Here is a 27289-nt window from a genome sequence, read left to right as displayed (position 1 = left end):
AAGACATGGATCAAGCCAGATCTAATCTTAGTCGTTGATTAGGGACTTAATCTCGGTCATTGATTTGTCAACGAGAAAAGTATAAGAGGAGGCTTGAGGGTCACTTGGAGAACACACTGAGGGAGACCAGTCAGTTCAATTTCTGGAGCAGGGTTAGCTAAGAAATTGAACCAGTGGTCTGGAGAGCAGTCAGGAGGCAGCAAGTATGGAACAGAGGGACGGGAGATCAGCGTAGAGGCAGAAGCAATTTCGATCAAGGTTTAGGGACGAGGGGGCGAGGGAGCGAGGATACGCAGGAGCGGCCTATGCAAAAGCTCCCCACCAATTTTTAGGAAACGTGGGGGGGCGTCAGGGTCTTAAAAACTTATAAATATAAAATATAGTTTATTAATTGAATCCACCATGACAATTGGGTTTGAATTGAAAAGCTACAAGCATGATCATTGATATGAATTTATCTAAAGACTAATATCATATAAATTTAAAATTCTAATTTATAATCATACATCATACATTATGATTAAACTTTAAACTTTAAACCATATTGATTTTCCACTTCCTATTATGAACATTGAATACTGAACAGTGTTATGATCAAATGGAAGAGAGGGGTTGCTGCGATACATTCAAGTAGTGTCTTTGGTCCTAACGAATAAACCTATGGTGCCATCTGTAGTCTCAACAACAAGGTCAGGAGAATCTAAGGGAAAGAAGACTTCATCATAAGTCCTTTTCTGTTTGTCAGCTCGTTGTGGTTAGATGAGGGTCTGACTTGATGATTGGGAGACCTGTAGCTGCTTTGCTATCTTTGTAGAGTCTAGACTCTAGACTGATCAGAATGAATTGTTCAAGTCATTTTACACCCAGTGAAGACTACAGGGAAATGGTAATTTTGGCACCAATTGCATATCAATCTATGGGCTGATCTTAAAGACTACCTCATCTCCAAAACAGTAGTTGAGGGTGTGCTTGCATAGCTGTAAGCCTAAGTTTTATTGACGTGTTGGAGCAACCCTTGCCTTAGAAAAAACAAATGATGAAATGAAGTATATTTGAGGTCCCCCGGCGTGGAGGCCTAAGTATTTGTTTTTTCTTGCCTTAGAAAAAATAAATCAAGAATATTGTTTGTGCTACAGAAGAGAACTCTAACATGGGGTCACGGGTGTGGCAAAAACGTTGCAATATCAAATTTGAGAGAAGAGTTCCTATTGGAACACTCAAGGAAGAAATCAAATACAGTAAATTTAAAAAATAAATAAAAAAATGAAAAAAATAAGAAACGCAGCCACAGATTTCAGAATTACAAAAAAAATTAAAAATGAAAAAAATTTACTAACAGTTCTCACTTTTGGTACTTACCTGCAGCAGTCAGCGTTCAGGGAATCACGCAGGGCCGCAACAATCAACTTGCAAGTGACACAGGGTGTTGCTTGACGGGGAGAGGTGTTGCCTGTGACGGAACAAGTAGAGGTGTTGCTCGCTACTCACTGGAGGACTGCTCGTAGGAAGTGGACTGCTCGCTACTCACTGGAGGACTGCTCGGCGGAGGAGTCAGGACGTGGAGCTACTCGTAGGATGCTGCTCGATGAAGGACGGGAGGAGTTCTGATGAGCGAACGCAAATGCCAAATGGTGTGAGGTGTGTGTGAGGTTTACAGTTTAAAACATAAAACATACAACATTAAAACCCTACGTTTTAACAAATAATTAAATTAAATTTTCGTTTTAAGCCATTTTTTTTTAAATCGGGCCTCTCGTCCCCTCTCATACCCCCACGACACCCCTCGTCCCCTCTCATACCCCCACGACACCCCTCGTCCCCCTTTTCAGAAACGTTTCCTCAGGACAGGGAAACATCCCCCTGGCACGTCCCCCTGCGTACCCTGATTTTTGGGGGCGTGGGGAAACGTCCCCTTCTCGTCCCCAAGTCCCCGGAGCGTGGGGGAGCTAGGAAACTAGACCCCTGGGGGGGGGCGAGTCCCTGTGGAACACTGGGCAAAAGAGATCAGACGCAGGGCCAAAGGAAGCAGAGACTGCGCAGAGCCAACAAGGCCTGCATCATCCACGCAAAGGCTACAAGAGTGACGCAGAAGGCCAGAGAAGCTGCGCAGAGCCTCAGTAGGCTGACGCAGAGGATTTCACGCTGACGCAGAGGGTTTCAAGCTGACGCAGAGGGTTTCAGGCTGACAAAGTGAGTTTTAGGCTGACGCAAAGGTCAGTAGGGCCTACGCTGGCTTTAGAAGAAGTTTTGTCTATTTGTGGGTAAGCCAGTTTGGCATCCTGTTGTACTAGAAGATTGTTGAATAATAAAATCCTCCCTTGCTACACCGGTTTTCCCACATTGGGTTTTTCCGAGGACATTAGTCCAAAATAACTGTGTCAATGTGTTGATTCTTGTGCATATGTTTGTTTTTGTATTACGATGTGATATTTGCAACAGTATTTATTTTAAAGTTTGTTGAAGTAATTTCATGAATAACTTATGGTGAAATAAGTAGGAAAAGTAAATCAGTTGCTGCAGTGAATTTTCACAATGATGAATGGTTCCCAAGGCTTGGAGAACCCATCCAAAACAACATTCACTAGCTCTACATCCAATACAACTTCTCCAATAGCTACAAGTTGGTCTCAGATCTGTGTGTTAAAAATGTAGCAAAGGAAGGTCTTTTGCCTTGTGCCTTAGCCAGTAGAGACTTTGAATTGTCTTTCTCTAGCATGAAGCGAATTCATGAGATAGACTTCAGTATGATGATTTGATTTTCAATTTGTTGGAATGGTCATCAATAGATTGCATGCATAATGTTGGAGCTTCAGTTCGTTGAAGTCTTGTTTAGTTCGACTACAGGATGAGATGGCAAAGACAAGTCTAGTTAGGATGAGTTAAGACTACAGAGACAAGTTCAGCTAGGACAAGTTAAGACTTCAAAGACAAGTGAAGAGAGGACAAGTTAAGTCCTCAGTTAACTCGGTTCACAACCAGAAGAAATCAAGGAGCAACCTGAGCTAATTAACTGAGAGTTAGTTCAAGTGTAGTTGAAACTTGAGACTTGCTCTAGTTAACTAGCAAAAGGAACTCGTTGCATTTGTGTGAAAAGAAATTTGAACTTGGCCTCCTTGCATGAATCGAAGATCTATTAAGGTAGGAGGACAAAGGCATAGATTGATGATTCATTATTGTTGGCATAGCACATTGGTTGAGGAGCAAAGATTAGAATTCGAAGAGCAGAAACCAAACCTAGTTTCAGTTGGAAACAGTTGTGTGTAGGTTGAGATCAAGAGGCAGGGCCTAGAGCATCTTCTCAAGGCCGAGAGCACTAATCCAAGAGCAAAGTAAGAACAATTGTGGAGCTAAGATTAATTTCTTAGAGGATATTTTTCTGACTATAGTAGTAACACACTGACTTTGTAAAGACCTATTTGCTCAAAGAACAATGAATAAAAAAACCCACAACAAAGAAAGTAGGTTTTCCCATTTGGGTTTCCTCGGTAAAACACCAATGTCAAATTTACGTGTGCATGTGTTTTTATCTCATGATTTTCCACAACATGTTGAATGTTAAAAAACTTTGTATCTTGGTGAAAGTTAATCATGGTTTCAGTTTTCAATTGCCTTGATTTTTCCAATAAATTCATCTAAGTCGTTGCACAATTTCACGAAAATTAACACTATGTGATCTTCAAAACATAGTTGGTCACATTGTCGGAGGGGTTCATTTTGCCCTCTTTGATCTTAGTTTTGAGAATCATTTTCCAACTCATGTTATCACTCTGGAAAAGTGATACCAAGGCATTAAACATCTCCTTAGATCTGATCTTTTCTGCAACATGTGGAATCAGATGATCCTTTATAGCTTCAAGGATCACCCTCTATGCCTTTATGTCCTTATCCCATGTTGTCTACATCGCAAGGTCTACAATTGATGGTGTATGTGTGCTCCCTGAGGTTTGTACTGAAGTTGGAGAAGGGTTGGACACAACTTTCCACAAGTCTTGCTCCTCCAATATCACTGATATTTTTTCCTACCGTGACAAGAAATTTGAAACCTCATCAAGTTGATCCTCAATTTTCACACCAGTTACTAACATGGCTATCTTGAGCTTTATATCTCAAGCTTACTGAAATAACCTAAAAATTATAGATTTGTTTTTCTCTCACATTTGCAATTCTAATACCATGTTAAATATCCTAAAACCAACTATCTAGGAAAACAGATCAGATCTAGTTACTTGACGAAATTATTAACTTTTGCATGCAACAAATATGAGAAAAGCAATCACATACTGCACTTATTTTTACCCTTGTAGATCAATTCATCATTCATTCAAAATTATCTTCATAATTTGCAAGAGCTCCCTTACAGGCAAAAAGGCTCCTTGAAATTAATCAAACATAAACCCTGAAAATACATTCTGCACGAAAATCGAGGCACACTACCCTTCAATCTGTAGAGCTACATGAAATCTATATAGACAATCGTATGACCTGCTCTGTTGAGCCTTATGGCTGCTCTTTTCCTTGTTGCTTCCTAGTTGTATGTCCTTGTTGACAACTATTTGCATTCTCCTTGCTGAATTACTGCTAAAATCCTCACCAATGGATGAAAATCAGATCTCTAATTTTCTCCTTCACTCACGTGACTTGGGAAATATATGCTCTTGTCTTTTTCCTTTTCCCTCTCTTAGTTTTACAACTTTGAAATGAGCCAAAAACCTAATCTTCAATGGTTCACATCTAACCATGAAGTCAATGGCTCTCTTTTAATTGAATTATTAAGTGACCGCCTTTAGTCGCTTTATTATTTAAAAATCATTTTAATAAAAAAAATGTTCACTTTATTAATTATTTAATAAAGTGAAGTTTTGAAAAAGCATGGGATACTTTTATTGACAATTTTCATAAGTAGACACCTACCCAATCAATGTGAATGGATAGATTCATAAGAGTACATCCATCATAGTTAGCAATTTGTTGTCCAAGCTAAGTTGATGTGGCATTGTAACCTAGCAGAATGCACCAAACACAACTAACTTTAGCCACTAACAGTAAGAAGGCATGGAACTTTATGCAAGTGATATTGGGAACATTGCACCCCTCACCCAAAAGCTCTTGACAAGTCCCCCAAGTCCTTGGAACCACACTAAAATCTCCCACAACCTTTCATACAAGTTCCAAATCTTTGATTAGTAAATGACTGGAACAAGTTCCATAACCCCTAATTGTGGTTCTCACACAACTAGGCTTTTAATATTTATCCTATTGCCCCTTCAAGGTAACTACCTATAGAGACATACTCATTTGGATGTGATGATGCTACTTTGATGAGATATCTTACTCATCTTCTCATATTCAAACATGTTCTGCTACTTCTTTCCATCAGATACACACCTAATCTCCTTCTAATGACTCTACCCTAGTACATCAACTCATGTTCCCTACACTCAAAATTATAAGTATGCTCATAGATGTTACTTCATAATGAATTGTTTCTTTCAATTGATATGATTTCATGCGTGAGTTCCTTCCTTACACATGGAGTAACCCATAAGGGAAAAAAGTTCTCTCCATTGGTCAATCGACCAGTGAACAACCCTATAATTATCCATTGATAGCTTTACTTCAGAGCTCCCCACCTATCCTCCTTTCAGTGCTCTCTTTTATCTAGTATACCTCTTGAAGGAAGGCGGGTCATCTAGCGAAAGGTACACTAACCATTTCTATAATCATGTGCTTCATTTAATGTTTTGGGGCATACTATTATGGATCACTAGCCAAGTCGAATGATTGATCGTTCTTGATTGTACCATTATTCCCATGCTTTTCCTAGGAGAATATCCATTGGCCCTAGTCCAATGTGGCCTCCCTTGAGGTTTTTCCTTCAATAAGGGCACTAATAGGAGGCATTCAATGATATAACATACCCAAGGTAATACATACTTGTGACCTGAACCTCCCATGTTTCCCTTACTATCCACCTCAATACTTTGGGTTGATTGGCATTGATCATTGGAACTAGAACTCTGTATGCTCATCTCTCAATTAGGGGCCCACAAATTTGCCATAAGAGGTTGATACAGAAGACCAAAAAGATAAAAGCTTATGAAACCATAAATAAAGAAAATGAAAAATGCACAGATGTTTGGGACATAATAAGCACATGGGCAAAAGCCTACTGTAAGCTCTCCCCCCTTCGTTAGCCATCACCCAATTCATAAGCATTTCATGCTCTATCTAAAACAAAGTAACTTATGAATGTCCCAACCCCAATGAACGATAAATCACATTGAGAGCTCATCCCAATGTGAGCTAAATTTGAGAGCTCATCAACAGAAGTATTTTTTCCACAAGAGTTCACTGAAAAAACGCTTGGAGAACAGATTGATCTGCTATCTTTGGATGAGATGACTAAAGCCTCCACATTTGTGCTTGTCGTTTCTTGATTTGCTACTGAAAAATTTGTTTTATTTTGCAATTTGTGCTCTTTGCAAAAAGCTAGAGGAGGATCCTCCTTAGAGATTGAGTATTGGTCAAAATTGGCTCCCTCCCACCATCGAGATGTTCGACTTGGATTCTTTGCTTTATTTTCCCAACTTTGGGGCAATATTTGAGGGTGTGTCCAATCTCGTCACAGGATCTGCAACGAAAAGAGATATTTCGGTAGTCCAACTTTTGCATCCAGTACTTCAATTTTGCAGAAAATCCATTACTGAAATCCATATCCACACATATGCGAGCATATGTGGGCTTCAGGTAGAGCCTTGTATATTCACTTTGATAGTAAAATTTACCTAAGGCGTTACCAATTGCAATCAAAGATGCAAGGTTCCACAAATGCAAGGGAAGGTTAGGAAGCCTTACCCAAACCGAAGCATACGAAACTGAAGTCTTCAAAGGGTCAAAGGAGGGAAACCAAGGCTACATAAAGAGCCCTGCCCTACCTGAGAACCATGGACCAAAGCTAGAAATAAAAGCTTTGTCTTCAACATTGTTGAAAACTAATATAAAAAGCCCTCTTGCCAGAGGGTAGATGTTCACATCGTCAGAGATTAATGGATTCCACTAATCAAAAATCCAAGAGTGAAGGCCTACCAGCTTTAGCCATAGACTATTAACCCTACAAATTAATCCAGCTTCAGATATCGAACTATATTATAAAAAGTAAAAATAAAAAATCCTCACATAAAGACTCTGCCACCAACGTGACCTCAACCACAAGAGCTTCAAGGATTGGGATCCCAGTGGAGTGAGACCCAGAAACAAAGTTAATAAAACCAAGCGAAGAAGACGACCCTAAAGGTCGGCAGACTGCAGCGAACTTCACAACATCACAAAAAGTATAAGAGACAACATTGATCTAGAGGATTCCAGGCTTGACGAGGGAACGAAACCAGGAATTGAAGCTAGGCCTAGCGACAAAGCAGCTCCAGTAGAGACAAATTTCATAGCAGCGCCCCCCGCCAAGGGGTCCCGAGGTGAGACACGAGAAGGAGAAACACCCTTAACAACGTGAATCCTGATGTCAAGCCCATGGACATGACAGACTAAGATGCCATTTTGACCCCCAAGAGAACTATTACAGGATGAAAGAAAGTTGCAGTGTCTAAAGCATAATGAAACGAGCTATCCACCGCAGAGAAAAAATAGGCCAAGATCTTAGCTAAGACGAAATCTGAAGGAGGGGCTCCCATTGAAAAAGATTAGAAACAGGGGTGGCAGCGCTTGGCTAGGGCTAGACCCTAGTCATTGCATCAATGCTACACACAGAAGCCATGATGTCATTTCTTGATGAGTATCATTGTTAGGCTCAAAAATGTTCTCTATTTTTAATAAAAATATTTAAGAAAGATTCAAGAAAAATAGGGAAATTGACGTGAAATTTTAGCGTTTCATATCACGTCAACTCCCTAAAAAGAAAACATACCAAAATGTTTTCTAATTATTCACATAAATAATGATCAATACTTAAAAAATAAACATTTATTACTTGATGAAAAAAGTGTTAAATTCATATTAACTCATGTCTTTTGATAATCTCCGACCGCTGCCTCATTACAAAAAAAATTATCAAATAACTATAACCTATGGATCAGATGCACTGCCACAACACTAGAGCTAAGATGATATATAAATTATGTTATATCCAAGAGATCAATTCTAAAGAACATTGCATCCTCCAATGTCCATAGGTCCATATATTATGAGATCCAATGGAGGTTCCACTCCATATTCTTAGACCTAGAAAGTTCCCTAGACATTCTTTCGCTACCATTGCCAAAGATGCCTTATTTTATGTGTTTGAGAGGTAATTATCCACAAACAAGAAACTTTGTATGACCTCTATAGGCATGGTGATTTTAGGGTCATCCCTTACTTCTTCCAACCTAAATCGGTTGTTGTAGGCAGTAAGCACTAGGCAAACCATTTCACCTTCGAGTCGAACAGCAATATATTTACGAGACAATGACAACCATCCCACATCAATGGAAAGTACATCACCTCTCCACAAACCCAATTAACTATGTTGTTGGAGGCATTAAGTGTTAGCAAACTACTCTACAATGGGTTACTGCGTTGTAATAGTCCACTCCTTGCTCCTAGACTTGGAATGTTTCCTTCGGATGTTCCACTCAATATTCTTAGACCTACAAAGTTCCCCTAGATATTATTTTGCTACCATGGCCAAAGATGCCTTGTTTTATGTGTTTGAGAAGCAGTTATCCACAAACAAAAGACTTTGCATGGCCTTTACAAACCTAATACAATTAGCATCATCACTTATCTCTCCCAACCTATCGAGATTGATGGAGCCACTAAGTGTTAGGCAAGCTAACCTACCCTTCTAGTCTTGTGGCAATAGATATGTGCAATAATGGACTTCCTCCCACATGCTTGGCAAGCACATCACTTGTATGCAACCTTAGTGTTGGCTCATCCACCATGGGGTGCAAAACCTTGAGTATAGCCCAAAGTAGGATAAAGCACCCAAACCTACATCATAAGATTCTACCCCTCAAACTCAGATGTTAGGAGAGCGAGGTCATCTCACTTCATTTCTCCTAGCAATATTGCAGAAATGAGTTCACGCTCCTTTCCTTATTTTGATATGCTTTTCCAACTTGGATAATGTTGTAGCATCTAGGAGTGTTCTAGGCACTTCCATGACTTTGTACACTTCAATCTCGTTGACCTACTCCTTGGTCATTTGGCATTGATAAAATTATATTACCTTATAATCCTTCACAAGAAAATCACTAAATATATTTGTCCCTTGCAATACAAATCGTAAACAAAATGGAAAATGAAAATCAATAAAGCTAAGCATGGGAATATTATAAAAATATTGTTATACCATCAGAGAATGATGGGCATATCATTTTAATGGAAAGTATGAGTAACTAACAAAGTTACAAGTAAAAAAGGTTAATAATCAAGAAATTACTTTTTGTTGGATTGGACATTGATGGCACAACTTACCTATCTAGGAAAGTATAAAAGAACAGTTAACAAAAGAATTACTCATGGATTTGTTTGAAAGCGAATTGATGGAACAAGCATGAAGTATATATTCAATGGATATCCTAGAACACACCCAAAAAACCTAAAAGTATGATAACATCTAGTAGACTCAATAATTCATCGATTTAATTAACATGTTCCACATTGATTGCTTCAATTGTGCTTTCTATTAAATAGCAAACATAAATGTTATATAAATCTTTAGTATCTAACAATTGTTGATAATCTTTAGTATCTAACAATTGTTGATATTGTCCCACTAATAACATAACAAGGCATCATAGCTTATTGGAAAATACCTCAAGGACTCGAGTTGTTGAATCTTTTTGTGTCAAAAAAGAGGTATCACAACTAGAGGATGGCTTTGATGTAAGCGGGCCTCCAAGACCTGTACCAACTTTGAGTTTATCCCTCATTCTAAAAGCCAAAAAAGAACAAAATATAGGATACATTAATTTCATAAGCATACCCAACATGAGAGTATAATCATTTACAAAGTAACTTGATCATATTACATATTTAATGTATGAAACCATGTAGAGCCATATGACAAATATAAATGAGGAAAATCAATGATCAAAGCAAACATCAACAATTCACAAAGAAATTGCATTTATGATTAAGAAAGAAAGCTCAAACATCAACATTCAAAATAGAAGTTGCACACATAACTATAAGAAAAAGAAACTACCATTAAATATTCAAACAAAAAAACTACAAAATATAGTGCAAACAATTTCTAACATGTCCTTCCTGAAAATATTTTTTAGACAAAAGTATAGTTGATGTCATAAAACAATATGTCCTAATGCTTTGCTAGAATTGTAAATGATAGTAATAAACATTCGAGCACACTACTAGACTTAACTAGAATGAATCCAAAATCGGAGAATATTTCCAATAGTCCAATGCTCGCTCACAAAATTAACAGTCAACTACCAAACATTTATCAAGTGAGCCCAAACTTTAATGTGACTACAAAATATTAAAAATAAAAGATGAACTATGAAACCTACAAATAAGTGGTTGTCCTTGAATGTAACTAAAATTATAGAACAAAACAAAGGAATGCTTAGTCTGCGCATATAAAAAGGTTGAACGGAACTAATGCAAACAAAAAGTTACACAACTATTCAATGAGGAACCTCTTCTTTATTTACGTTTAGAATTCCAAAATTCAAACAGTCTATAACTTCCCTTCCACCTTTTTCCAATATTCAGATCATCGGTGTCTAACACTATATCTAGGAAATGCATTCAAGCTCAATGCTTACATCCTCTACACCCAAATGTGATCAAAAACTACTCAATAGATATAGTGGTCCTGATGGATATGGGCACCAAGAGATAGATATAGTGTGCACCATTCTAGCACCCAGATCAATAAGCACCAAGGAGGCACTACAACCCTTGACTAGTAGACACATGACAAATTGTTGCATCATCCTTCAAAATAGTTCACCTCTGACTAGTAGGCAACTCCACTCCACTAGCTCTTGAGAACAAGTCACCTCTTACAAAAAAAGAAACATCATCCAAGCAAATTCACTAGGACAATAATTAATGTTCAAGTTTGTGACCTCTTCCATTATAAAGTACTAAGAATTCAACCAACCATGTAGCAAAACCATCTATATTTTTCAGCAAAGACATGGCACGTCGCGAAGCCCTGCCTTCACTCTCTAGTGAACTTCCATATATTATTATTCTCAAAAATATTTCCCTATTATTATTGCAGTCTCCCACAAACATATTTCGTGCAATTTTAAAAGGATCCAAGCGTCCATCCCCTAGAACTAACAAATCTAGTAACACAACTTAAGAGCACAAGCGTGAACCAACATACTCCTAAAGAAGGACAAACAATAATAACAATAATAGATTATGGTTTGACAAAGTTATTCCACAAACAAAATGTTTGCATATAACCCTTCTGACTCTAAGAAAAAAATGTAAGGTTTGTTGTAGAGATAGCTCAAGCCAACATTATGAAGCCTCCCCTCAAGAGCAAGATTTTCCCTAAGGAAAATGTTCAAAGACATCCTTGGAGACCTCTTTAAGCAAGCAAAAAAATGAATACTTTATATGTAGAGGTTTGTTGCAGAGAGCTCAAGCCAACATTGTCAAGCACCCCCTCAAGAGCCATATTTTCCCGAAGGAAAATGTTCAAAGACATCCTTGGAGACCTCTTGAAGTAAGCAAAAAAATGAGTACTTTGTATGATGAAGAATAGCCCTTGGAATAAAGTTACTAGACATTGAAATCAAGGCTCAAGCCTTTTCTCATTTAAACTAGTAATTATTCTAAAATGTAAAAGAGTTTTTCGACACCCCTACAACACTGAAGGCTATAAGACTTAAGATTTTGACCAAATTTGGGTTTTTTGTTTGTAGCTAAGTTGTAGAAAATGTTGGAGAAGGGTTCGTTTCTAGCTGGAAACGAAACGGAAATGAGGAAACTCGTACTGTACGGCCTAGAAACTCGTTTCCGGCCATACTAGCCCGTTTCTCGAGCAGGAAACGTGGCCTGTATGGCCGGAAACGCGTTTCCAGGCCGTACGGTGGAGTTCCCTCTTCTAACTTAACTTTTTCTTTTATTTTTTTTATTTTTTCGCTTCTAACTTTTTGTTGCACAACTAAAATATCTTCTGGATGCTTCTAGATGCCTCTCAAGTTATAAGAAAGAGGATTTTTTGAGTGGGGCAGCCTAACATTCAAGCCTATGGCCCTAGTGTTGATATGCAATTCATGGTAAACATTCTCCTTTATTTTTCATTTTCATCATTTTACTTAAATTGTAAACATTACCATCAAATGACTCAGGATGTTTACCTTCTCATAAAATCTTTGTTTATCATTGTTGTGTTCTGGGTTTGGTCCTATTACTGTTGATCTGGTTACTACAGTTGATTGGGTGATTCTCTCATACTTGCTTATGGATCCAGTTTGAAAATTTATGAAAAGTGGTCCTTGTAAGAAAAGAAGTAGGGGGTTGTAGCTCCCTTCCAGGAGAGACTGGAAAACAAGAGAGAGTTGTAGCTCTCTGCAGGTTGCAGCCTGCGTACTGGTAAAGGACTGCACCAGTACAAAACCATTGTAAAGGAGTTTCTAATTTGAAAGAAGATAGAGACATATTGCAGCAGGTGGTTTTTCTCCCGCATTGGGTTTCCACCTTATATCATGGTGTTCATGTGTGTGCCTTATGTGTGATAATCTACTTTATGTTACTGCATCTGTTAACTGATAATATGGTTGATAATGTTCTAATGCACTCATTGAAGATCAATTAACTTAATCATAAGAAGTTGTGGAAGTAGCATATGTGAACAGAGTTTGGAAATGAAAAAGTTTTATTAATGTGATAATACTGATTCACCCCCCTCTCAGTATTATTTCCAACAATTGGTATCAGAGCAGGTCCTTCAGAGAAGCTTGATCGCTTGAAGGTAGATCGTTCATCATGAGCAACTACGAGAGAGAAGCATCAATCAGGCCACCGGTTTTTGATGGGACAAACTTCAATTATTGGAAAGTAAGAGTTACTGCATATCTTCAATCTCTTGGTACAGAAGTTTGGGACATTGTAGAAACAGGCTATGCTTTTCCTTCAGCTACTCCTACAGATCCAGCTGAGAAAAAGAAGTATGAAACAAATGCAAAAGCAGTCAGTACTCTGTTAGGATGTATATCCCAAACGGAATTCATGAAGGTAATGCACTACAAATCGGCAAAAGAAATATGGGACAAAATTGTCACAAGCTATGAAGGAGATGAACAGGTAAAGCGTGCTAAACTTCAAACTCTCAGGATTCAGTATGAGACTCTCAAGATGTATAATGATGAAAGTGTGGCTAACTATTTTCTTCGGGTAGATGAGATTGTTAATTGTATGAAAAATTTGGGTGAAGAAATAAGAGAGGCTATAGTGGTTGAAAAGGTTCTAAGATCTTTGTCTCCCAAGTTTGAATCTAAAGTATCTGCTATAGAAGAAAAGGAAAATCTACGAATTCTTACTATGTCTCAGCTACATGGAATTCTAACTGCTTATGAAATGAGAAAGGGAGGTCCTTCAGACAGAAGAGAAGCTGCTTTCAAGGCATCAGGCAAAGGAGATTATTATGAAGCAAGCCACGTCCCAGAAGAAGAGGAAGAAGAATCAAATTTTGTCAGAAATCTTCAGAGGGGTTCTGGAAGGTTCAGAGGTAAGTTACCTTTTAAATGCTTTGCTTGTGGAAGAGTAGGTCATTATGCTGCAAAATACCCTTATAAGGATAAAGGAAAGGAACCTGCTAGATGGAACAAGAAACAGAACGCAAATAAGAAAAGCTACTACACTCATGAAGATAGTGATGGTCTATCAAACAGTGATGAAGATGAACAAGGTAATGAATATAAGTTGTTAATGGCATTTGAAGATGATGATTATATGGATGCTGTAGATGTGGATAACCTTTATGATGAAATTACTAGACTCAAGAGATGTATAGAAGAAAAGAACATGATCATTGATACTCTACAATTTCAAATTGATGAAAAGGAAAAACATATTGAAAAATTAGAAGGTGGAATTGTTGGTCTTAGAAAAGAGATTGAGAAAACAAAAGCTATTAATCTCAAGTTTGTCAAAGGATCTGAAACTTTGGATGAGATTATCAAAGTGCAGCGATCTCCTCTAAACAAGACAGGTCTAGGCTATAATGGAGAAACTTCTCAAGCATCCACCTCAAAAAGTTATCTTGATGCAGCAAGAAGAAATGAGCAAAAGCAAAATGAAGATCATCAGGTAAAGCAGGGACGAATTACAAACAGAAACTATCAGGGGCAATCCATCTTAAGGGTGAACAAAAGCTACAACCAGCCACAGGTAAAATCTTCTCAATTTGGTTCAAGAATGGATGACAATAGAAATTACAATCATTTGGCCGGTAGATTTGATAACCGCAGAAGTTTCTTCAATGGACAATGCTTTTCTTGCCATAACTTTGGTCACAAAGCAGCTCAATGTGTTGCATATAAAACAATCATGACTAGGGAAGCTCAAATACAAAGAAGTATGACAGGGATTACAAAAAGGACCTATAACAACTTTTCGGTTCTTGAAAATGAAGTTGAATGTTCTATTTGCAATAACTTTGGTCATGAAGACTCTGAATGCAGGAGCAGGTTCCAGCAGAAAAAGGAACAAGCCTCAAGCACCAAAACATGGAGAATAAAGGAACCTCAAACAGAAAGATGTGGGATAGCATTTTATGCAGAGGGACAGGAAAATCTATGGTACATTGACAGTGGATGTTCGAAGCATATGACAGGTGATAAAGAAAAACTCGAGTCTTATTCTGCTCTAGAAAAAGGAAAGAAAGTCTCTTTTGGAAATGATACTCCTGCAACTATAAAAGGAAAGGGCATTGCTCAGTTAAAAGAAAAGGTCAAGGCTGGAAATGTTTTGTATGTTGATGGATTGAAGCATAATCTTCTAAGTGTCAGCCAGATGTGTGATCAAAGAACCGAGGTTATATTCAGATCAAATGGATGTCTTGTTCGTGATCTTGATACAGGTAAAACAGTGATCAAAGGTAAAAGAACTCCAAATAATTTGTACATATTTGAAGAAGGACAACAACAATGCTATCTGAGCAAGGATGATGAGCACTGGTTATGGCATCGGAGGTTGGGACATCTAAGCTTTTCACAAATAAGGAAAGCATGCAAATACCAGGCAGTTCGTGATCTTCCAGATATCAAAATTCCTGACAACACCATATGCAAATCATGTCAGTTTGGAAAACAAACCAGAACTAACTTTCCAGAGAAAGAAGGATCAGCTAGCATGCCCCTTGAGCTAGTACATACAGATACATGCGGTCCTTTCAGGAAAAGAACACCTCGAGGAGAAGAATACTTGATATTATTCATTGACGATTTCTCCAGGTTTGTCTGGTTAGGACTTATGAAGCACAAAGATGAAGCATTCGAAAAATTCAAATCCTTCAAAGCCTTGGTTGAAAATCAATCAGGTCACAAAATTAAGTGCCTCAGATCTGATAGAGGTGGGGAATTTACTTCAAATGAATTTTTCGATTTCTGTGAAGAACATGGGATAAGAAGAGAATTCTCTACAGCAAGAACTCCTCAGCAAAATGGAGTTGTGGAAAGGATGAACAGAACAATCCAACAAATGGCTCGTGCTATGCTTGATGAGTCAGGAACTCCCGCAACCTTCTGGGGTGAAGCTGCACATGCTGCGGTTGTTATTCTCAACAAAACAAATGTCCGGGTGAACAGCACTCAAACTCCTCATGAGCTCTGGAATGGTAGGACTCCTTCGGTAAAGCACTTCAAAATCTTTGGGAGCAAATGCTATATCAAGAATACAGATGAGCAGCTTGGCAAACTTGAACCTAGAGCAGATGAAGGCATTCTTCTTGGTTACTCTCCACACAGCAAAGCATACAAATGTTACAATAAAAGACTTGGCAGAATTGTTGACAGCATTGATGTAGTGGTTGATGAAAAGGGATACATTCCTAGGCAAGTACATCATGAAGACATCGAAGAAGATGAAGGCTACCCCCAACGACAGAATGATGAAGAAGAAGAACCTCAAGAAGAACCTCAAGAAGAAGAACCAGAGGAGCAAACAAGAATAGAAGAAAAGACTCCATCCAGATATGTTCAGAAAAATCATCCAGAATCTCAGATTATGGGGCAGAAAGAAGTAGGTGTACAAACAAGAAGAACAGTTGCAGAAGCTTCAAGCTATTTGGCATTACTCTCCTCTACTGAACCACAAAATGTGAAAGAGGCATGCAAAGATGAATGTTGGGTGAAAGCAATGGATGAAGAACTTGAGCAGATCGAAAAGAACAACACTTAGGAGCTGGTTCCTAGACCAAAAGATAAGAATGTTATCGGAACAAAATGGGTCTTCAAAAATAAATTGAATGAAAATGGAGAAGTAATTAGAAACAAAGCCAGACTTGTTTGTAAAGGGTATGCGCAGCAAGAAGGAATAGACTTTGAAGAAACCTTTGCTCCTGTTGCAAGACTTGAGGCCATCCGAATGTTCCTTGCTCTCTCAAGTTTTCAAAACTTCAAAGTATTTCAAATGGACGTGAAATCAGCCTTTCTGAATGGAGACTTGGAAGAAGTGTACATTGAACAGCCAGATGGGTTCATTCTTGGAAATGATCCAAATCTTGTATGCAGATTGAAAAAGGCTCTCTATGGTCTCAAACAAGCCCCAAGGGCTTGGTACTACCGTTTGGACAAATATCTTCATCAACAAGGCTTTTCAAAAGGATCAGCAGATAGCAATCTTTATATAAAAGTTGAAAATGACAAATTGCTAATACTTGTTGTATATGTAGATGACATTATTTTTGGGAGCAATGAAGAAGCTATGAGTCAAAACTTTGCCTCGGTCATGCAGAAAGAATTTGAAATGTCCCTGCTAGGAGAACTGACATATTTCCTTGGTTTGCAAATCCAACAAAAAGGAGGAGGAATCTTTTTATCTCAAACCAAGTATCTCAAACAGATTTTGAAGAAATATGGTATGGACGATGCAAAACCAGTATGTACACCCATGGTCACAGGATGTAGCCTCAGTGCAAATGATGAATCTGCAGCAGTACATCAACCAACGTACAGATCTATGATTGGAAGTTTACTTTATTTGACAGGTACCCGACCAGACATCATGCATGCAGTTGGAATAGTTGGAAGATTTCAGGCAAATCCGAAAGAGACTCATCTTCAGGCAGTGAAGAGAATTTTCAAATATCTTCAAGGGACTCAAAATTATGGCTTATGGTATCCTAGAGATACAGATCTTACACTTCATGCTTATACAGATGCAGATTGGGCCGGAAGCGTGGATGACAGGAAAAGCACAAGTGCTGGCGCGTTCTTTATGGGTTCCAGACTGGTATCTTGGTTCAGCAAGAAACAGAGTTCAATTGCCTTGTCTACAGCTGAAGCGGAATATGTTACTGCTGCATCTTGTTGCACCCAACTCCTTTGGATGATGCAGACTTTGCAGGATTTTCAAATCACTTGTACACCACCAATCCCCATCTTATGTGACAACACAAGTGCAATTAGCATCTCAAAGAATCCTGTTATGCATTCAAAAACCAAGCACATACCAATCAAGTACCATTTTCTCCGGGAACAAGTACTTGAACAGAAGGTCAAGTTGGAGTATGTTCCTTCTAAGGAACAAGTTGCTGGTATTTTCACCAAACCATTGCCCAGGGACACTTTTGAATACCTCAGGCAAAAGTTGGGGGTTGTTGATGCATCATCTTATTGTTGAACCTTTTCTGATTGATGGCACAGGTTCAGGGGGAGCATATAATGCATTGTTGGCATTATGGAGGATGGTCAGAAGGAGATCTTGGAAATAGCTGCAATATGTCTCTATCTCTTTCATGGTGGATTATGGTTCTGTGTTGCAGATCTGGTTCATTTTCAGGAGGAGCATGATCTTAGGGGGAGCATACCCCTTTGCCCTTGATGTCAAAGGGGGAGAATGAAGCTGAAGATGTTGCCATCAAGTCCAAAGGGGGAGATTGTTGGCATTATGTTCTCTGGTATGGCTATATGTTACAGATGTTGTACTTGATGGCAACTCCCATGACAAGGCTCTCAATTTATTCAAAAATAAGAAGGACGCAGGATATCAGTTCAGAAGGTGCGTACCCGCAGGTACACCTTGCAGGGACCGCGTCCAGAGACGCAGGCCAGCCATTCAGGAGGTGCGTCCACCCAGTGCACACATTTCAAGGCAGAGAAAAGCACACATGGGGTTTCTTATGTTTTACTCTTGGTATTTAGCCGACGGTATTGGGTTATTATGGTGTCGGCTCGTGGTATTGTTCCATGATTTTAGGAGGAGCTTGCCTATATAAAGCAAAGGAGATCATTTGGCTTGAGTATGGTTTTGGTTGAATATCTTATGAGGGCTAGATCTGGTCTAGATCTAAACAAGGCGAATCTACTGATGGACCGAGATCTCTTCGGCGCATGTTCAGATCTGTAGATCTGACTGTCTGGGTTACTTCTGAAGTCTTGAAATCATCTATGCCCGGAGGGACGCAGGTGCAGTAAGGGTTCAGGTGCGCCGGGACGCAGGCGCAGAAGGGTTCAGGTGCGTCGGGACGCAGGCGCAGAAGGGTTTAGGTGCGCCGGGACGCAGGCAGTTCAATAGACTCAGAGCGAGGGACGCAGGCTAGCAGTTGAGCAGGGTGCGTCCGGGAAGCAGGCAAGCAGTGGAGCAGGGTGCTTCCTTCTCATAAAATCTTTGTTTATCATTGTTGTGTTCTGGGTTTGGTCCTATTACTGTTGATCTGGTTACTACAGTTGATTGGGTGATTCTCTCATACTTGCTTATGGATCCAGTTTGAAAATTTATGAAAAGTGGTCCTTGTAAGAAAAGAAGTAGGGGGTTGTAGCTCCCTTCCAGGAGAGACTGGAAAACGAGAGAGATTTGTAGCGCTCTGCAGGTTGCAGCCTGTGTACTAGTAAAGGACTGCACCAGTACAAAACCATTGTAAAGGAGTTTCTAATTTGAAAGAAGATAGAGACATATTGCAGCAGGTGGTTTTTCTCCCGCATTGGGTTTCCACCTTATATCATGGTGTTCATGTGTGTGCCTTATGTGTGATAATCTACTTTATGTTACTGCATCTGTTAACTGATAATATGGTTGATAATGTTCTAATGCACTCATTGAAGATCAATTAACTTAATCATAAGAAGTTGTGGAAGTAGCATATGTGAATCAGAGTTTGGAAATGAAAAAGTTTTATTAATGTGATAATACTGATTCACCCCCCCCTCTCAGTATTATTTCCAACAGTATTTAATCAAGAGCACTAAGGTCATTCAACTATGTAGGAGGAGACTCCCAATCAAGCACGAGACAAGAAATTAGAAATTTCTTGTGGTTGATTTTGGATATTGCTATTTCATTATGTGATCATTCATGAGTAAATGTGATGTAAATTTAGAAACTTATATTTTATGCATTGACAATTGACAATTTAATCATAATGTAATAAATTAGAATGTATCATATATGCTTTATGATTGCACATATTTCTTAAATGTCCTAATATATATATATATATATATATATATATATATATATATATTGCGTTTCCCTGTTTCCAAAGTTTGGGGGGTCACGTTTCGTACCCATGCCCATTTCGGAAACTCGTACCTGTTTCCCCGTTTCGTGCAACTTAGGTTTGTAGGAAGTAAAGATTAAAAACTTTAAGGTGCACCCTGCCTGTAAGCAATCTATCCTAGAGCTATTGGTCACATATTCCAAAACAAGATAAGAAAAGTCGAGTCACCCATCTTGTGGAACCCTACCTTAAAGACGAAATTGTAGACATGGAAATTGGAGATTGAATCTACCTAGAAACTTCTTTGCTTAGAATGTTAATTTGTTGGCTATGGCAAAAAGATGTCCTTCCAACCACATTTATCAAAACTATGAAAAATTTAACAAATATGTTAGATTGCCTAGAGATCTCAAATTCCCTAGAAAATTTACTATAGGACTATGACCCTTCAAATGTTGAGCATGAACAAAATTTTGATGAATGTCAATTCTCAAGAACAAATAAAGGTTGATGTGCTAATCCATGATATTGATAATCAGTGCTTTGGAAAGGAAGTAGACATCTAACCAATGTCATTACATCACATGGTCGATACTCAAGAAGTGAGATTGAACTCATTATAGATGTTTGTTGATATTACATATCAAATTAAGGTAGTTGTCGAAGGTGTCCTACCACAATTGGCGATCACAAACACATAGTTTTGATTGGTTTTACTTATGGTATGTTGAAGGACATTTTGTTGTCATGAATTCTGCAATTTCTTTGTTGGCTAGTTCATCAAGCATTGTGAAATAAATCAATGATGTTGAGAACCTTGGAGGACGATGTTGAAATCGTATGCTTGAGAGAGAGTGGATCAATGAAAACTGCTGAGACCAGTGTTGCACGAAGCGCCCCCCCCCCCCGGTTCCAAGCCCTGAAGCGCGTCCCGTACGGAAGCGCCTAGGAAGCTTAGCCGGAAGCGCGCTTCCGAAATTTTTAGACGCTTCCTGGAAATTTGGAAGCGCTGGCGCTTCCGAAGCGCCGAAGCGCGCTTCGTACGGCGCTTCCCAGACGCTTCCATACGCTTCCAGAAAAGCTTCCGGAAAAGCATTTAAAAATCGTTTTTTTTTTTCAAATTTTTTTTAAATTTTAGGTGAGTTTGCTTGTTGGGGGTGGGTCCACCTTGGGTTAGGGTGACAAATGAAAGCAAAAAAAAATATAAATATAGCAGATGCTCCCTCATGGTAATGTTAAATTCTTAAAGTAAAAGTGACATTCTCCTTTATTTTTCATTTTCATCCTTTTACTTAAATTTTTAACATTACCATGAAATGACTCAGAATGTTTGAGAGTGGTTCCAGCCTCATTGGACTTCATATGGAGAAAATAGAATTTCATATCCTATTCAAAATTCAGCAGACTTAACAGTTTTCAGGTATTCAGGATCAATGGGATTGTGGCATTTCATTAGATTATATCAAGTATGAAGGTATGCGATTAGCATTTAATCAAGAGCACCAAGCCCTATATGTACCCTGGTGTTGGTGGTGTTAATTGTTGAACTCCTTTGTCACGCGGCACGCCCTTAGCAAAAAATTACCTTTCAATCAAGTCAAAATCATCGATCAAACATGTTAAGCTTTTTCTACCATATTTTAAGTCTTGAATTAGGTAGTTTGATCAAAATTGGGCAATGTTGACTAATATCCCTAGACAATCAAGGTAGAGGCAAAGGCTAGACAAGAGGAGAAGAATCTAGATTCTAGATCATTAATGTACAATGGATGTTATATCTATCTTGATTTATGCAAAAATATGCATGTTTTCATGTCTTCTACAATTAATTTGGTATTTGGGATGTTTGTTTTGAGTATAAATGAAAAAAAATATAAAATATATATATATATATAGCAGACGCTTCCGCGGACGCTTCGCTTCCTAGATTTTTGGAAAATGACGCTTCGGCGTCCCCGCTTCCAAAAAACGCTTCCGCTTCGCTCCCGCTTCGTGCAACATTGACTGAGACGTTTAAGAAGATACTTGATCACGGTGAAACTAGAGACAATGTATATCTCCTTATGCTTGGCTTGAAGTGTGATGATGTGGAACCAAGGTAGGTTGTTTGCAAACGTCAGCAAATTCATATGCCTTTACCCTAGCAAAAGCATGAATTTAAATGGGTTAGCATTTAGATAAATAGCAGAGATATATAAATGTTTTGATGTAGCTATATGTTATGTTGAAAGACAAGAGTTTAAGTTAGCCAACCTACCAAAAGTTGCTAAGCGGACCTAAAAATACGACTAAATTGGGTCGACTGTAAGCTTGGTTTGAGCTTGCTTTATAATTGCATACTAAGCATAGGGTTGACCCCTATCTATAAGAGTTTTGGCTGATTTAAACTATGTTATTGAAAGTTGCACTTTGTTTCGAGATCCATGAGTCCACAACTTGAGGTTTGCTTTTTCAATCCATTGGGGTATAACTTGTACATTTTGCAAACCTTTGAAGGTTGAGCAATCCACTCTAAAACCATAACATTTCACTTGGAGGGTCATTGTAGGCATGGTATTGCACATTTAGTACTTACATGAGGAGGAAACCTAGATAATTTGATGGCAAGTTTGGAGATTGCTTAAGAAGATATGTGATTGAAGGGCCTTTGGAGGTTGGATGTTGTGCCAAATCCCCCCCATTCCCCTCATTTATGAAAAGGGATGATTTTTTAGAGGTAAATTAGATTAATTGATTATAGAAGAGATCTTTCACCCCCTTTATAGGCTAGACTAAGGGCTTTTAGTCTAGAAAATTAATATTTTAATGTAAAGGACAATGAGCACCTCCTCTATAAATAGAGGTGCACTTTCTCTCAATTTCTCACGGTTGGACTAGGGGAGAGTTCTATTAGCAAGTCTAAAATTTCCATGAATTTATCTTAATATAACCATGGATGGATGAGATGGGAGAGGTTTTGTTGATGTGGATTTCATTATTTTCGCAAAAGGATATTAGTGAAGCTTGGATGAATACATGATAATATAAGTTGACTTTCTTTATTTTGGTTATGTTTATAGATGGTGGCAATTATGTATTAGGCATGTGGACATAGTATTTTATTTTCCTTATCACTCTTAAACAAACCCATCTTCCAAGACTTTGCGGAAAAAGAAAGTGGGCTCCTTCCCTTATCTCTTCCTTGAAGATTGAAAACTCTAGGGATAGTGAGTGGGCCTACTCCAATCTACTGAACCTCAATATACTCCAGTCATCTTCAAACATGTTAATCCTTAAACCCATATGTCTCCAAAAATATATTAGCAAGCTAAAACACCAATCTTCTATCCTCCATCACCCTTTTTCCTTTTAAAATACTTTAAATCGTTTTGCTAGTGTATGCCCTCTAAAATCACCTTGTAATTCATTGATGGTGTGGGTTTGGGGATCTTCCCTATGAACTCAAATCTAGAAATTACCATAAAGCACTAGCAACACTATCTTCAAGATCCACTTTAAGCACTAATTGTCCAATCCTTTGATTGGTGGTTATAGAAGTGGAAGCTTTAAAGGGATTTTGATTTGGTTTGACTAGGCCATTAAATCCCCTAGGTCTACTAGGGAGAACCACCCCTAAGTTGGAGGAGAGTCAACTAGAAGCAAGAAGAGGGTGGGTGAGGTGACAATAGAATTACACAAGGTCTCGCAATTTTGCTTTAGGACTTCGTCTCGAGAAGTGCAAGATTTTGTTGGAATGGGCCTCACCAATTCTCCATCCAAATCTCAAAAGATAGACAATATTTTCAATGATTTAGAATTTATGATTATATATATTGATGATTTGTTAATTTACTCAAACAACCTTAAGCAACATACATAACACACTTGGGGATTTTATCAGAAAGTCTATCAACATGGACTTGTTCTATTAGAAATTAAAATGGAGATTAGAGAAACAAGATTTGAGTTCCTTGGACTTTTATTTTAGAAGGTAAAATCCAACTCTAGCCACCTATTATTCACTTTATAGTCTAAATAGACTTAAAACATATGGCAAGTATGTTGAAGAACCAAAACAACATGCAGAACACTTGGAGATTTTATCACAAACTCTATCAACATGGACTTGTTCTATTAGAAATTAAAATGGAGATTAGAAAAACTAGATATGAGTTCCTTGGACTTATTAGTTCAGAAAGTAAGATCCAACTCTAGCCACCTATTCACTTTGCAATCTAAATAGACTTAAAACATATGCCAACTTTCCAAGTATGTTGAAGAACTAGAGACTTCTAGAGCGAGGGAATAACAATAAATCTTAAATTCTATTCACGAATTCCATGAGGTTATGCTCTATTATGTAGTGCTTGCATATGACTAATATGTGATACAATGGGAATAGAAGTCAAAATATTGAGATAAACTAATATAAGGGAAAAGATATAATAGTAGAAAAAATAGAGCACATGACCACATTAAACATAAGATGTATCCCAGGTAATTTAGGAAAACCCAAAAAGAAAATAAAGATTGTGCCTCTCTTTTCAAATATATAACACAAGGGGCCAAGAAAGATGGACTAGACACTATGCCTTAAGTCGCCACTAGAAGGTCTTCTACTTCATCTATTCTACCATATGTTCTACTTTTGCTTTTTTCAACAAGGGAATAGTGAATCATTATAATAGAAATGGAACCTTTGCCTCTCCTTCAGAACTCAGTTTTTAACATGCCGATAAAGTTATCTAAGGTTAGGGATAAGATTTTTGGATGCCCCAACTCTTGATTATGGTTAGGGTTAAGTTTTTTAGATGCCCCAACTCTTGATTATGGTTAGGGTTAAGTTTTTTGGATGCCCCGACTCTTGATTATAGTTAGGGTTAAGATTTTTGGATGCCCCATCTCTCGATTAGGGTTAGGATTTGGACCCTCTAGAATCTTCTTAAAATTCCACACATGAGTAATGACAGTTGACCTAGAATACACTTGGTACTATAGTTGTCACCTCATAGGTCAACTCAATGGAAAGCCCTTAACAACCTCTTCAACAAACAAGCAAATCTCTCGAAAGGTTGATCCCAAAAATATTTGTTTACCCCCTTAAACAAGGTACAAAAACTAGACCTCAAATCACAAATCAAGATTATCTCCCTAAGATGGACACAGCTAAACCATGGCTCTAGTTTTTCACTCTAGAAAGTACAAGAACAAATGAAAATTTACATATAGATCCACCTTGAATTAGTTTTATTTGCCTTGTTGGTTTCCCTTAAGCAAAACAAGTAGCTCATCTAGCCACTCGTATTGATTATGTACCTAACATTCTCTTTGAACTATTTATGGTCATTCTTTGAAAATTAATAAACTTATTCTTGAAAGATGTAACTAGTTTCGGTCTTCATAATGACTCGTGTACTCTTAATTTTGTATATTTCATGTATAAAGAAAAAGAAAAAGAAAAATTATTTTTCAAGCATGGGTTTCACGCTTAAAAGAATTTTATTATTATTATTTTATTAGATAAGCATGTTCTTCATGCTTCTAGGATTCTGTTGAGTCAAAGTCCTATTTGGACCTCTTGAAAAGAAAAAGTAAAAAGAATTTTTGGAAATGTAATTTTGGGTCAAAAACCCCTCTAAATAACAAGTCAGCCTGCATGACAAGTCGGCCTGCCCCAATGGACATGTTTGTTCGCCCCCCTCTAGACAGTATAATTAAAATATAGGTGGAGATCATTTGAACAATAATTCTTGAGTGATGAGTGATTTAGCTTTGAAAATTCACACAAGATGAAGGGTTGAGGTATGACAATGAAAGAAGAATTTTTCTCTTGAGCTAAATATGTGGGATTTCTGCCTTGGTACATCTCTGGTTGTTGGTCTCTTGAAGATGATTTTGTTGAGTGGAATGGAAGATTTGACTTGGCATCTAGAGGTTGGATTTGTGGTCATGGGTCTTGGATATCTCACTTTGATCCGATTCTATAAGAAGAGAATTTTTTGGGTTTTCCCCTAAGAGAGGGGTTTTGACTTGGCTAAGAGCCTATATCTTGTGTTCTTCTTGTTTTTGTGATCTTCATGATTATATTTTGGTAATTGTTTGATGAAATAACACAGAATAAATAAATATAAAGCTAACAAAATTCACAAGCAATTACTAAAGAAAAGGAGAAATCTAATGAAAACTATAAGCCTCCCGATTTCTCAACACTTATCTCATGGGCCAAACACAAAGTCTAGCAAAAGGCTTCTATTTGTAAATTGGAAAACCAACGACTCCCCGAAAAGAATCGTGGACCAACAGAGAGTCTAGCAAAAGGCTTCCCTCCATAAATTGGAACACCTACTACAATTATAAAGGTATCGTGGCATTAAGTATCATAGATATTAAAATATCAGGAGAAATCCTTTGTAAGGTGCATTATTAGAGCCAACAAAGAATTCAAGAGCTAGAAGATCTTCATTAGAGACGAGTCTTAAAGGCATCATTACATGGCGAAACTAGGCTTGAAGGATGTCCATTTGCTTAATTTTTTAGCAAGATTAGCCCCTATGAAGGTTAAATCCTTTTTTTATTCCAAATTAATAGGAAACACTAGGAAATATGCAAATATAATTTAAAGTACGATGGAGATACCTTTAAAACCATCTTCAATTTTAGTGACTTCTTAACATGGTGGACATAGGTATTTGCCAAGATGAAATACCCTTGGGATATGCTCAATGGTATAATATATAAGACTTTTTTAGATGGGGATTAAGATCATTAAAGATTTAAATAATCGCCCTATGAGATGTTAGAATTGATAACCCAAGTTAAGAAACAAATTGGTCTTTACAAAACTTGTACAGGTGGTTTTGGACATTGAAACTCTTAATTTCAATCTCAAAATATCATACACAAGCAAATGGTAGAGGGTGACTAGTCTTGGAATTGATCCACAACTTCTATGCATTTGTTTCCGATAATAACATCCAAATGGATGATCAAGCCCTCTTATTAAGAATATGATTCTCTAACTTGTTGTTTCGTTGAGAAATCTAGGGGCAGCAAGTGTAGGTGATTTCTCTTTCAATGATAACTACTTGTGAAGACTTTTTACTTTTCTTAATTAGCTTCTTCTTTAGCTTAATTAATGTTGTGTTCTCTTCATCAAACAGCCATCAAAACATAATGAACAATGAGACAAAGGACACAAAATATAGGCGATCAGCCAGGGCTAAAACCTCTCCAATCATGAGAGGAAAACCCACAAAATTTCCCTTCTTATAGAATCTTCAATTGACAAATTCCAAGACCTAGACCCTTGACCAAGAACCTCTCCAAGGCCAAGTCTAATTCTTCCTTAAACAACTTTCTAAGTCAACGTTAGTCAAACTGACTGTTACACTATTGATTTCTGCTTTCCTTTAATTTTCGGCCTCTTATTGTAGGCCTGCAATTTCAGCCTGCCTACAATCACAGAAATCCCGCACGTGTGAGCTGACTGGGGCTGATTGGTGAGGCTTCTCTCCTTCGCTTGACCTAGAAACTTCTTGTGAATTCAGCTAGCATGAATACTTATTTCCTGAACTTCATCTCAGCTTTTTCAAGGTCTGCTAAAAACCCTAGTTGCAGTCACGGGTGTGAGAGAAATGGCCCAGGAATTGTCTTTTAAAACTTCGT

The 27289-nt window shown here is 37.9% G+C and overlaps 1 protein-coding gene across 9 annotated transcripts in view; it reads right to left on the bottom strand.

The window, feature by feature from the left end:
* LOC149214389 (uncharacterized) overlaps nucleotides 1-27289 on the bottom strand; it is a 229267-nt gene that overhangs the window by 58171 nt on the left and 143807 nt on the right. For 5 of the 9 annotated variants that reach the window (XM_089392288.1, XM_089392287.1, XM_089392289.1 and 2 more), the window contains exon 9: nucleotides 9813-9930. The exons of 1 other annotated variant lie outside the window; for it this stretch is intronic. In XM_089392288.1, coding sequence (XP_089248414.1) covers nucleotides 9813-9930 — 118 coding nt within the window. The remainder of the gene's footprint in view (nucleotides 1-9812; nucleotides 9931-27289) is intronic. 3 more of the 9 variants (XM_089392292.1, XM_089392291.1, XM_089392290.1) reach the window with 1 other exon arrangement.

This window comes from Pinus tabuliformis, chromosome 1_1, assembly GCF_031772625.1.
Source record: "Pinus tabuliformis cultivar Carrire ecotype Pingquan chromosome 1_1, CPIR1, whole genome shotgun sequence".
Lineage (NCBI taxonomy): Eukaryota > Viridiplantae > Streptophyta > Pinopsida > Pinales > Pinaceae > Pinus > Pinus tabuliformis.
This window is presented reverse-complemented; position numbering and strand designations above follow the sequence as displayed.